The 13,551-nt window shown below is 34.7% G+C and overlaps 1 protein-coding gene across 3 annotated transcripts in view; it reads right to left on the minus strand.

Annotated features, from left to right (window-relative positions):
• LRBA (LPS responsive beige-like anchor protein) overlaps positions 1–13,551 on the minus strand; it is a 764,782-nt gene that overhangs the window by 653,865 nt on the left and 97,366 nt on the right. For all 3 annotated transcript variants that reach the window (XM_054484859.2, XM_054484861.2, XM_054484860.2), the window contains exons 5-11: positions 13,029–13,124; positions 8,475–8,596; positions 8,259–8,385; positions 7,467–7,586; positions 6,045–6,191; positions 494–691; positions 168–301 (exon numbers count right to left, since the gene is read on the minus strand). In XM_054484859.2, coding sequence (XP_054340834.1) covers positions 168–301; positions 494–691; positions 6,045–6,191; positions 7,467–7,586; positions 8,259–8,385; positions 8,475–8,596; positions 13,029–13,124 — 944 coding nt within the window. The remainder of the gene's footprint in view (positions 1–167; positions 302–493; positions 692–6,044; positions 6,192–7,466; positions 7,587–8,258; positions 8,386–8,474; positions 8,597–13,028; positions 13,125–13,551) is intronic.

Consider the following 13,551-nt stretch of genomic DNA (forward strand, 5'->3'; position numbering starts at 1 on the left):
TTAATACTGACATAATTAATATGGACTTGTAATACAGTTTATAGTTCACAAGTTTCTTTAAATTATTTTGACTCTACAACAAAACCTGAAAGGCAAAATATTGCATAGCTCAACAGTGACGAAAGTAACCCTCATAGCAAATTAAAGAAACAAATAAAGGCACTCACCATATAGTCAAATCAACCTCATCAGACAAATATTGCCTGTAATCCAACTGTGCAAAAAGTGGAAATAGTACTTGTACTCCTCCAATTGAATGCATTGCACTTTGGATGGAATGTGTTAAAACTGCCTTTACATCCTTGTAAGATCAAAAACACAGTAAAGAGTTCAATGATTTCTTTTCCAAAACAATTAAAAATAAGGGACAACAATAAATGCAGAAACACTATGAACGTGACATTCCATGTGTTTAACAGAAGCTACCAAATACATCTCAATAACACATCAAAAATTACCATTATAAATGTTCTTAAAAGAGCACATTTAGTACCTGAAGCATGAGTGCATGTGGTGAATGAACAAAAATTGAAGGGTTGTCCTTAGGAGATGATTCAAGACAAAGCTGGGCATCTGTAGCCCGTGGATTGTACGTGAATGCAATGGCACTGGAGAGTTTCCCATCGTACAATAAAAGTTTGTGATGCTCAGCAAGGAAAAGGTCGCTTTCTGCTTTGAATTTAAATGTACCCTAAGAATTAATTAAAAACAGTTAAATAGTATGCCACAAAAAGAGAATCTAAGTACAAATCAACACAGGTGTAAAATTTTAAGGAGACAGACCATTGATAATCTTTTAACAGTATTATATAAGAGGACCCCTCATTTACTTCTAAAATTGGCTGAATTTAAAGCTATAATGGAAATCAAGTCAACCTGACATTAAAACCTTACCTTAAAAATGTAAAAGTGACCAATAGATCACATTTTATCTTTTTTTCTTATATTCTTTTTTTCAAATTGTGGTCAAAAGCATATAATATACAACTTCCCATCTTAAGTATTTTTAAGTGTATAATTGAGGAACATTAACTGAATTCATATTGTTAAACAGCAAATCTCTAGAACTTTCATATTTTGCAAAATTGAAACTGTAGCCATTTAACAACTCCCCATTTCCTGCTCCCCACCAGCGCCTGACTATCACAATTCTACTTTCTGTTTCTACGAGTTGGACTCTTAGATACCTCATATAAGTGGAATCATACAGTATTTGTCTTTTTGTGACCAAAGCATTTCATTTAGCACAATGTCTTCATAGTTCCTCCATGTTTTAGCTGATGACAGGATTTCCTTGTTTTTTAAGATTGAATATGGTCCTGTGTGTTTATGTGTGTTGTCTGTCACATTTTCTTTATCCATTCATCTGCTACTGGACATCTGGGTTACTTCTATCTCTGGGTTATTGAGAATATTACTATGAACATGGATGGGCAAATATCTCCTTGTGACCCTATTTTTTGTGTGCAAATACGTCTCTGTGATCCTCTTTTCAATTATTTTGTACATATCCCATAAGTGAGATTACTGGATCACATGAGGTTCTATTTTTAATTTTTTGAGGAACCTCATATTGTTGTCCATAGCAGCTGCACCATTTTTCATTCCCCTTAAAAGTGTAAAAAGGTACCAATTTCTCCACATTCTCACCAACACTTGTTATTTTGTTTTCTTTTTTAAGTAGTCATCATAAATGATGAGGCGATAGTTCGCTGTAGTTTAAATTAGCATTTTTCTAATGTCTAGTGATATTGAGCATCTTTTCATATGTTCATTGGCTATTTTTATATCTTCTTTAAAGAAATGTCTACTCAACTCTTTTATGCATTTTTAATTGTTTTGTTATTGTTGTTGTTGTTGAGTTACAGGATTCATATATTCTGGATATTAACCCCTTATCAGATATATGATTGCTAAATATTTTCTCTCACTCTGTAGGTTACCTTTCCACTCTGCTGGATATTTCCTCTGATGCGCAGAACTTTATAACTTTGACATCATCTTATTTGTCTGTTTTTGCTTTGGTTGCCTGTACTTTTGGTATCACAATCAAGAAATCACTGCCAAATTCAATGTCGTAAAGCTTTTCCCTTATGTATTCTTTTAGGAGTTTTATAGTTTTACATCGTACTTTTAGGTCTTTAATCCATTTTCAGCTCATTTTTATAAACAATATATAATATGAATTATGTATAAAACTTTTCTTTCTTATTTTTTGCATCTGGATATCCAGTTTTCCCAACATCATGTGTTGAACACATTGTCCTTTCCCCAGTATATGGCCTTGCCTCACTTGTCAAAGATCATTTGACGGTATATGCAAAAGTTTATTTCTGGATACTCTATTGTGTTCCCTTGGCCTATGTGTCTAAGCAAGTCTAACGTTATTTTCATTATGTATTATAGCCTTGTAATAAATTTTGAAACCCAGAAGTGTAAAGCTTGCAACTTTGTTCCCCTTTTTAAATACTGTTTTGGCTACTGAGAATCCCTTGAGATTCCATATTAATTTTAGAATTGTGCTTCTACTTATGCAAAAAATGCCATTGGGATTTTGATAAGAACTGTACTATATCTGTAGATTGCTTTAGGTAGTATGGATTTTTAGCATATTAAATCTTCCAAGGGATGTCTTTACATTTATTTCAGTCTCTTAAATTTTGTCAGCAACATTTTGTACTTTTCAATGTACAACTCTTTTGCCTCCTTGGTGGAGTCAGTGTACAGCTCTTTTGCCACCTTGGTTGAGTTTATTTCTAAGTATTTTATCCTTTTTGATGCTATTGTAAAAGAAATTGTTTGTGTAAATTTCAAACTGTTCATTATTACTTCATTATTACTAATAGAAACACAATTGATTTGTGTGTATTGATTTTGTGCCTTGGAACTCTGCAGAATTCGTTTACTAGTCCTAACAGTTTTCGGTGAAATCTTTAGAGATTTTTAGATATAAGGTCATGCTATATGCATACAGATCATTTTACCTCTTCCCTTCCAATTTAGATGCCTTTTATTTCTTTTTCTTGCCTAATTGCTCTAACTGGATTTCCAAATACTATGTTGAATAGAAATGGAAAGAATAAGCATCCTTGCTTTGTTCCTGATTTTAGAGGAAAAACTGTCAGTTTTTCACTGTTCAGTATGGTGTCAGTCATGGGCTTTTCATATATAATATTTTATTATGTTGAGATAGTTTCCTTCTATTCATAGATTGTTGAGTGTTTTAGGTTTTTTTTACATCGAGAAAGAGTGTTGAATTTTGTCAAATGATTTCTGTATCAGTTGATATATGATCATATGGATTTTGTAATTCACTGTTAATGTGGTATATTGCATTGACTGATTTTCATGTTGAACCATCTTTGCATTCCAGAAATAAATCTTAATTTGATATTGTGTATAATTCTTTTAATGTGCTGTTAAGTTCAATTTCTTAGTATTTTATTGAAGATTTTTCCATCAATATTCATCAGGGATATTAGTCTATAGTTTTCTTGCTTGTACTATCTTGATCTGGCTTTGGTATCAGGGTAACACTGGCCTCATAAAATCAGTTTGAAAATGTTCCCTACTCTTAAAATTTTTGTAAATTTGAGGAGAACTGGTGTTAATTCTTCTTTAGATGACTGAGAGCATTCTCCAGTGAAGCCATCTAGTCCCTGGCTTTCTTTGTTGAAAAGTTTTTTATTATTGATTCAATCTCCTTACTAGCTATAGGTCTTTTCAGATTTTTAAAATTTATTCTTGATTCAGTCAAGAATCTAGAAATATTCAGGATGTATATTTCTAGAAAATTGTCCATTTCTTCTAAATTATCCAATTTGTTGGCATATACTTTTCATAGCATTCTAATTCTTTCTATTTCTGTGATGCCTCCTCAATTTCTGATTTTACTTATTTATGTGCTCTTCTTTTTTCCTTAGCCTATGTAAGAATTTGTCAATTTTGTTGATGTTTAATTTAAAAAAAAAAAACTGTTAATTACACTGATTTTTTTCTCACTGCTTTTCTATTTTCTATTCCAGGGGTCCCTAACCAGGTATATGACCTGTTAGGAACAACAGCAAGGAGTGAGCGGTGGGCAAGCAAGCAAAGCTTCATCTGTATTTACAGCCACTCCATATCACTCACATTACTGCCTGAGCTCCACCTCCTGTCAGATCAGATTTTTATAGAAGGGTGAACCCTACTGTAAACTGCACATGCAAGGGATCTCGATTGCGTGCTCCTTATGAGAATTTAATACCTGATAATCTGTCACTGTCTCCCATCACTCCCAGATGGAACCATCTAGTTGCAGAAAACAAGCTCTGCTTTGTTTCCCACTGATTCTACATTATGGTGAGTCGTATAATTATTTCATTATATATTACAATGTAATAATAACAGAAATAAAGTGCACAATAAATGTAATGCACTTGAATCATCCCGAAACCATCCCTGCTGCGCCCCCACCACCCACGGTCCATGGAAAAACTGTCTTCCATGAAACTGGTCCCTGGGACCAAAAAGGTTGGGGACTGCTGCTCTATTTCATTTATTTCTGCTCAGATTTTTATCATTTCCTTCTATCTGCTAACATTAACTTTATTTGTTGTTCTTTTTCCAGTTCCATGCTGTATAAATTAGGTTGCTGATCTGAGATCTTTCTTTTGGTGATAATGATCAGTCATTATCACCATAATCTTCTCTCTTAGACTGAGGTCACTGAATCCCGTAAGTTTTGGTAGGTTGTGCTCACATTTTGATTTCTCTCAAGATATTTTCTAATTTTCCTTTTGATTTATCTTTGACCCAAAGGCTGTTTTAAGTGTGTTGTTTAATTTCTACATTAAACATTTTCTAAATTAAAAAATTGGTGGACTTTCCAGTTTTTCTTTGGCAACTGGTTTCTACTTTCATTTTATTGTGGTCAAAACAGATACTTGGTATAATTTCAATCTTAACTTTGTTGACACTTGTTTTGTGGCATAATACATGTCTATCCTGGATAATGTTCTGTGTGTGCTTAAGAAGAATGCAGGCCAGGTGCAGTGGCTCACGCCTGTAATCCCAGCACTTTGGGAAGCCGAGGCGGGCGGATCACCTGAGGTCAGGAGTTTGAGACCAGCCTAACCAAAATGGCAAAACCCCATCTCTATTAAAATTACAAAATTAGCTGGGTGCGGTGCCACATGCCTGTAATCCCAGGTACTTGGGAGGCTGAGGCAGGAGAATTGCTTGAACCCGGGAGGTGGAGGTTGCAATGAGCCGAGATCGTGCCATTGCACTCCAGCCTGGGCAACAAGAGCAAAACTCCATCTCAAAAAAAAAAAAAGAAGAAGAAGAACAATGCACATTCTACTGTTGTTTCATCGAGTGTTATGTATACTACTGCTAAATACATTGGGCTGCATTGCTGTGCAAGTCTTCTGTTTACTTATTGATCTTCTGTCTGGTTGTTCTATTCATTGTTGAAAGTTGAATACTGAAGTGTCCTACTATAACGGTGTTGCTATCTACTTCTTTTAATTCTATCAAAGTTGTGCTTCATATATTTGAGAGCTCTGATGTTAAGTACATATATTTATATTTGTTCTATCTTTCTGGTGAACTGACCCTATCATCATAAAATGTCCTTCTTTGTCTCTTTTGACAGTTTTTGACTTAAAGTCTATTTTGTCTAATTTAAGTAAGCTACTCCTACTCTTTTCTGTTTACCATTTGCACACATCTCTTTATTTGTGGGTACATTTTAGGTGTATATATTTATGGCGCCCATAAGACGTTTTAATACAGTCATGCAACGTGAAATAAGCACATCATGGAGAAGAGATATCCATACCTTCAAGCATTTACCAATTTAGTTGAAAACCATCCAATTACGCTATTTCAAAATGTACAGTTATTATTGACTATAGTCACCCTGCTGTGGTATCAAATAGTAGGTCTCTTTTTTTTTTTTTTTTTTTTTTTGTATCCATTAACCAAACTCTCCATGTATAACCCACCTTCAAATCAAGCTGAACTAACATTGGTTAAGCACAAAACAGTAAGCAAACTACCTTGTATCCCAGGCCCAACTGATAAATAGCAAATATCTGAGCTGCATTAAGAGCTTCACTGAAAAGGTAAACTGCAGTCATCTGACCACAGAATACTCTATTAGCATCTGCTGTTTCTGATGAGCCCAGGAAACATTTGTCAAAGGTCTGTAAAAGAAAAAAAAAAAAGGAATTAGGAAAAAACAAAAAAAAACTCCAGAAATAATAAAAACCTATATTATCATAAATGCTTTGTCCATTCTAAACTGTATCTAAATAGACTAACATAATTTATACCATAAACGCATTAGAAAGAATATTGAAAAATGTGTATGTGATGACATTAGGGGATATAGAAAAGTTTGAAACACATGTGTTCTCAAGCCAAACCACCTAGATCAAATCCCTGCATCCTATGCCACTGAGTATGGCAAGTTACTTAACCTCTTTGTACTTCACCTATCTGTAAAATGAAGATTATAATATTGTTTATCTTGCAAGGTTGCTGGAGCTTTTTGAAAATAAAGCTATTTATTACAATGCCTGGAATACAAAAAGCACTCAGTAAAAGTTAATGTAAGAAAAAACAGGTTACAAAACAATACTTACATATGAGCCCTTTTTTGTACTAAAAAAGAGCTAACATTTATTGCGCGCTCATTCTGTATAAGGCGCTCTGCTAATAGATTTATGGATATTATCTCATTTAATCAGATGACAACTTTCTGAGGTATGGATTATTTTATGTTCATTTTCAGGAGGAAAAATGCTAAGGCCTAACAGATTAGGTAAGGTCATACAGTCAATAAACGACAGAGCTGAGATTCAAACCTAAGTCTGTTTGATTCAAGACCCTGATCTCTTAAGGTTAGCATTACAAAATATGTATATATGTGTAGCAAAGGATATGAAACGAGGAGTTAATGGTGTATGGGTAGTATACTTTATGTTCATTTTCCTGGTCTGTATTTTTCAAGTTTTTATAAAAAGAACATAATTACAGGAAAAACATTTTAAATTTCATTCTAACCTATAGATTTATTTTTGAAACCTGTAAATGTTACAACATACTAGTTAACTATAGCAGTTAGAATTATATACAAGATTTATAAGCATGCATCATTTAACTCATTCAGAAAAATGATCAGAACCCTATAGTAGAGCTCTCGTTCATTTTGATAAATGAACCAATGACCCACTCCCCAGATATAGCCACTGTTAGCTATAAATCCTTATTTCCACCTATATGGAATGATTTTATAACAAGGACTAATATTTCAGTGACATAGTAAGTTCTATTAACATGCTAGCCAAATTATGTTTATAAAAATCTACCATTGTAATACTTTGAATTTTATATTCAAGTTGTAAAACTTTTTCTTGTTTAAAAAGCTCATGCTTTTAAAATCACTTTTTTCATTGCAACATTTTGAAACTACTTACATCGCTAGTGTTGACAAACCACGTTATCTCTCCATAGGAAGCCAGCTCACCATTCACATAACATCGAAGTTCACTATTCTTCCATCGGTTATAGATGTGTACTATGGTAACCATATACCACTGCAGAAGAAAAAACAGTTAAAAATACAAAGATAACAATTATCCCAATAACGCAACCATATTGATGAGTAAAAGTTAACTGATAAGTTGTAATTCAACCTAAAAATAAAACAAGACTACCTTTGTTAAATTCAATATTTACCTTCTGGAACAATATCTATTCATGGGCCTTTCAACTGATAAGAACTTAATCATTAGATTATTTTTCCAGCTTTTTATTATGGAAATTTTCAAACATACCCCAAAAATCTGAAAATCAAGTACAAACACCCCCTTTTCCCACCAACTAGATTCCATAATGGTCAATTTTTTGCCATATTTGCTTAATCTATCTGACTACCTATCTACCTATACATTTTGTTGATGAACCATTTATTAACCTCTAAATTTTAAGGTACAAAAGCAAACACATATTAAATTTGTAATACTAAAATAAATGCCATAGATATTTCCTACTTGTATCTCCCTTAATCTCCATAAATAACTAAACTTGCAATCTTTTTCATATCCAAATCAGAGAGGTCAATTATCCAGTGATTTACACTTCATCTTTTTAAACAGTAAAAACGAAGTTGTGCTTTAGCATGTTATTATATGAATAACATTAAAACAAAGCATTTTGATGACTGGCACAGCTTGTTAACATAACTATGACTCAAGAAGATCATGTACCTTTTGGGGCTTGAAATCAAATTTCACACAATGTTGAAAGCCTTTTCCTTTTGACTTTATTGATGTTATAATCAAACAGCCTCCAACAAAATGAGCAGAATAGCCAAGACCTTTGCTGGTTCTGAAACTATAAAGAATAGTTTTCATTTTACCTCTAAATATTCTTCTCAGTTTCAAAGTAAGATTTTAACACTAATCAGTTACAGAAATACATACCAATACAAATATGGTTTATCCTTATCTACATTGATGTTATTTACAGGATCCATTCTAAGCCATGTATGAAATGTAAAACCATTCTGGTATGGCCATTTGGCTATAGGAGGTAATGCAATAGCCTAAAGGAAAGAAACTTTGAGTTATTAACTCACGTGAAAACCTGTCTTATTAAAATCATGAAAATAAGACTTTGCAATGCTACATATATTTGTACTACATCACATTACTTTATGTCACAATTAAAATATCTGAGGCCGGGCGCAGCGGCTCACGCCTGTAATCCCAGCACTTTGGGAGGCCGAGGCGGGCGTGACCTCCTGATCACGAGGTCAGGAGATTGACATCATCCTGGCTAACATGGTGAAACCCCGTCTCTACTAAAAATACAAAAAATTAGCCAGGCGTGGTGGCGGGTGCCTGTAGTCCCAGCTACTTGGGAGGCTGAGGCAGGAGAATGGCGTGAACCCAGGAGGCAGAGCTTGCAGTGAGCCGAGACCGCACCACTGCACTCCGGCCTGGGTGAAAGAGCGAGACTCCGTCTCAAAAAAAAAAAAAATTCTGAAAGAAGACTCTTTATCTGGAAGAAGACTCTTTATCCGGAAGAAGACTTTTGGTAACTTTTTAATTTTCCCTAATACATAGTAATGTTAGTTAAATGAAAAAAAATTCAGTGTAACCTGGACACATGAATCTTGTATTCTTCATTTCTTAAAATGAACGTATCCACAGAGATTCTAATTAAAAGAGATAGAAAGTGATAACAAATTGGAAATTTGATGAAATTTTAAGGTATTAGAATAGAGAAAGATGCACAGGAATGGAAAGAGAAAAGAGAAAAACTGGGTATATGCTGCTTTTATAAAACTACAAATATAAAACTGAAGAGGATTAGTTCATAATATTTTTAAACTATATTTAGAAGTCAATATACAAATGGCTTTACCACTTGGTTTAGATTTTTATTTAAAAGATCATACTACATAATAAAAGGATCTTGTATAGCGAAAACAATCTTTTAAACAGAACAGGCCAGATACGGTGGCTCACACCTGTAATCCCAGCACTTTGGGAGGCCAAGGCGGGCAGATCACCTGAGGTCAGGAGTTCGAGATCAGCCTGGCCGACATGGTGAAACCCTGCCTCTACTAAAAAAATACAAAAATTAGCCAGGCGTGGTGGTGGGTGCCTGTAATCCCAGCTACTCAGGAGGCTGAGGCAGGAGAATTGCTTGAACCCAGGAGGCAGAGGTTGCAGTGAGCCGAGATCGCGCCATTGCACTCCAGCCAGGGCGACAAGAACAAAACTCCATCTCAAAAAAAAAAAAATGCAGAAGAACAAAGTTAGAGGACTCATACTACCAATTTCAAAACCTACCATTAATATAAAGCAACAGTGATGAAGACTGTGGTATTAGCATAAGGCCCTAGTGTCCTTTGGTTAGGCAAATCCTTATTATGTCACCAAAAGGACAAGTGACAAAAGAAAAAATATATACATGGGACTTTATTAAAATTAAAACCTGTGCTTCAAGGAACACCATCAAAAAAGTGAAAAGACAAGCCACAAGAATGGAAGTAAACATTCGTAAACTGAATACCTGATAAAGGACTTGTAACCAAAATATATAACGTACTCTTATAATAAAAGGACAAGTAAAATTTTAAAATGGGCAAAAGATCTAAATATACATATCTCCAAAGAAGATACACAAATAGCCAATAAAAATATAAAAAGATGCTCAATATCATTAGTCATAAAGGAAATGCAAATCAAAACTACAATGAGATTCCACTTCATACCAACTAGGATAGCTACTAATACAATCACAAAGACAGATACTGGCCGGGCGCAGTGGCTTACACCTATAATCCCAGCACTTCGGGAGGCTGAGGCAGGTGGATCACTTCAGGTCAGGAGTTCAAGACCAGCCCGGCCAACATGGTGAAACCCTGTCTCTACTAAAATATACAAAAATTAGCTGGGCTTGGTGGTACGTATCTGTAATCCCAGCTACTCAGGAAGCTGAGACACAAGAATCGCTTGAACCGGGAGGCAGAGGTTGCAGGGAGCCAAGATCACACCACTGCATTCCAGCCTGGGTGACAGAGCAAGACTTCATCTCAAAAACAAACAAACAAAAATAGACATTAATCATCTTAGCAAGGATGTAGAGAAATTTGACCCTTATACATTGTTGTGGGATCGTAAAATGTTACAGCTACTTTGGAAAACAGTCTAGAAGTTCATCAAAATGTTAAACAAAGACTATATGACCTAATCTAGAGACTGGGACAAATTAAAACATATGTCCACACATAAAATTGTACACTAATGTCCATAGCAGCATTATTCATAATAGCCCAAAAAGTGAAAATCCCAAATATTCACTAGTTTGACAAATGATTAAATAAAGTATGGTATATCCATACAACATAATACAAGCCATAAAAAGGAATGAAGTACTGATACATGCTGTATCATGGATGGACCTTGAAAACATTATGATAAGTGAAAAAAGCCAGTCACAAAAGACCACATGTTGTATGATTCCACTAATATGAATGGTCCAGAATAAGGCTGGGGAATATGGGGAGTGGCTCCTAATCAGCATGGGGTTCCTTTTGGGTGTGATGAGAATGTCCCAGAATTGACTGTGGTGATGGCTGACAACTATGTGAACACATTTATCTACTATACTATACACTTTAAATGAGTTAATTGTGTAGTATGTGGATTATATCTCAATAAAGCTGTTTTGCAAAAAATTCAAACTATACAAGCTCTGTTTTATTGTAACTTACATATGCATTTATGTATACATATAATATATACATATATTCTTTTATATGTATTAGATATGACATAAAACATGAAAGACATCATAGAGCCAAACTTCAGTAATAACACTATTGAGACTTCAAGAGGCTGATTCAAAACGAACGTTGCATTAAGAAAAAAGGAAAAGAATAATTACAACTCACAGACTGACAAAAAAAAATTTTAGGAGAAAAACATATATTCAGTGTGTACACATGTTCTCTCTCACCAAAAATGATAGCAAAGATGTAAAAGCTTTGCAAAAATACTTTATTCATGACTACTTTAAATTCCCAGTAAAAGCTATGTTTAAGGAAAGGAAGTCACTGAACATATTTAAAACATCTATTCTCTTCAAGTTTCAAAAGCTGTTCAGCTCACCCGCCCTACTTTCAAGATAAATGCATGCACTGCAATCTCAGAACTGTAAATAATAAAATTATAACATGAGGCATGAAAAAGGTTAATCTCTTAAGAACACTTTTTTTAATATTAGAGGCAATGATAGGCTATGTTAAGAAAGTAAAATTATTCTGAAAAGCTACAAATCTAAAATGGCCTGTAAGGAAAAACTGTAAAGGAAAAAACTGGGCAACAAAACTTTTCAAAGAAAGTTGTATATTGTGTATATAACATTTAAATACCACAAATGTCATATTAAAACATATTCTTATCTTTCTGCAGATACTGCCAGGCTACACAGGGCCTAATATAAGATTTTATGACAACTAACATAAAAAAATGAATGAAAGATAAGCTCAGGAAAAGAATAGACTGAAATATCTTTTTTAAAAGTTTGTCTTGGGCTGGGCGTGCTGACTCACGCCTGTAATCCCAGCACTTTGGGAGGCTGAGGGGGGTGGATCACCTGAGATCAGGAATTCGAGACAAGCCTGACCAACATGGCAAAACCCCGTCTCTACTAAAAATACAAAAATTAGTCAGGCATGGTAGTGGGCACTTGTAATCCCAGCTACTCAGGAGGCTGAGGCAGAAGAATTGCTTGAAACCGGGAGGCAGAGGTTGCAGTGAGCGAAGATCACGCCACTGCACTCCAGCCTGGGCAACAAGAGCAAAACTCCGTCTCAAAATAAAAAAAAAGTTTGTTTTGCTTGTAACAGACTGACCAATGTAATAATGAGGAGATTTTAGAAACTTCCATAAATAACATATATACATTATGGAATGTGCTTCTATAACATTATGAAATATTACAGATATCACTATTATACATAATTGTCTTATGTATAAACTGATTAACAGCTTACAGGAACACTGAGACCAACATAATTTGGAAACTCACAAGTCAAGGAAAACTTGCATAGTAAGTTCCAGAGCCTCTGTTTCTTCACTATCATTCTATACACCAGGTACAAAAAAAAACACAGGTAGAGTAATGAAAGGCAAGAGAAAGATGTTCACAAAGATAGACATGAAGGTGTTACACACAAATAGCTACTTAAGACAACACGGCTATGTTTAAAAGAATGAGGTTCTTATTCCATTGCTGACCCAAGCTGTGACTGGGCATTTTCTCAACTAATTTAAGCCTCTATTTCTTCACCTCTAAAGCAATTACAAAAAAGTAGGATGCACGACTGTCATAAGGATTAAAGTATGTTGAGCAGAAGTTTCTACCTAGCACAGAACCTGTCAGGGTGTTCACAGGGCTGTACTTTCAGGGAGCAAAGGAAAGAAGAACTGGGAGTGATTTCCTCATTAATATTTACTTACTGCAGCACTCTTTCCTGGAAAGTTAAAAAAGGCATCAGGACCATACTTCTGAGGCATATGCTTTAACACAGACAGCAACTTCCCAGCATGTGGAGGCTATGAAGATAATTAACAATTCATTAACCACATTATTCACCATAAGATGAAAAAAACACATTTTTAATATAGTCTTGCTTTAATATATACAGGAATAGTGCTATAAGCTTAAAAGCACAGAAAATAATTTCTAAGTTATTTTCAAATATCTTAAAGAAATAATGTACTCTACACCAGTTTTTGTAAAGCTGTAGGGCCTATTAGGTATTCAATAAATATGAGCCAGTATCATTAGACACCTGAAACTCTTCTCCAAGCTGCAGCAAAAATGATCTTTTTTTTTTCTTTTTTGAGATGGAGTCTCACTCTGCCACCCAGGCTGCAGTCCATGTGCAGTGGCGCAATCTTGGCTCACCGTAAACTCTGCCTCCCAGATTCAAGTGATTCACCTGCCAAGTAGCTGGGATTACAGGTGTGTGCCACCACA

The sequence above is a fragment of the Pongo pygmaeus genome, chromosome 3, assembly GCF_028885625.2.
Source record: "Pongo pygmaeus isolate AG05252 chromosome 3, NHGRI_mPonPyg2-v2.0_pri, whole genome shotgun sequence".
Lineage (NCBI taxonomy): Eukaryota > Metazoa > Chordata > Mammalia > Primates > Hominidae > Pongo > Pongo pygmaeus.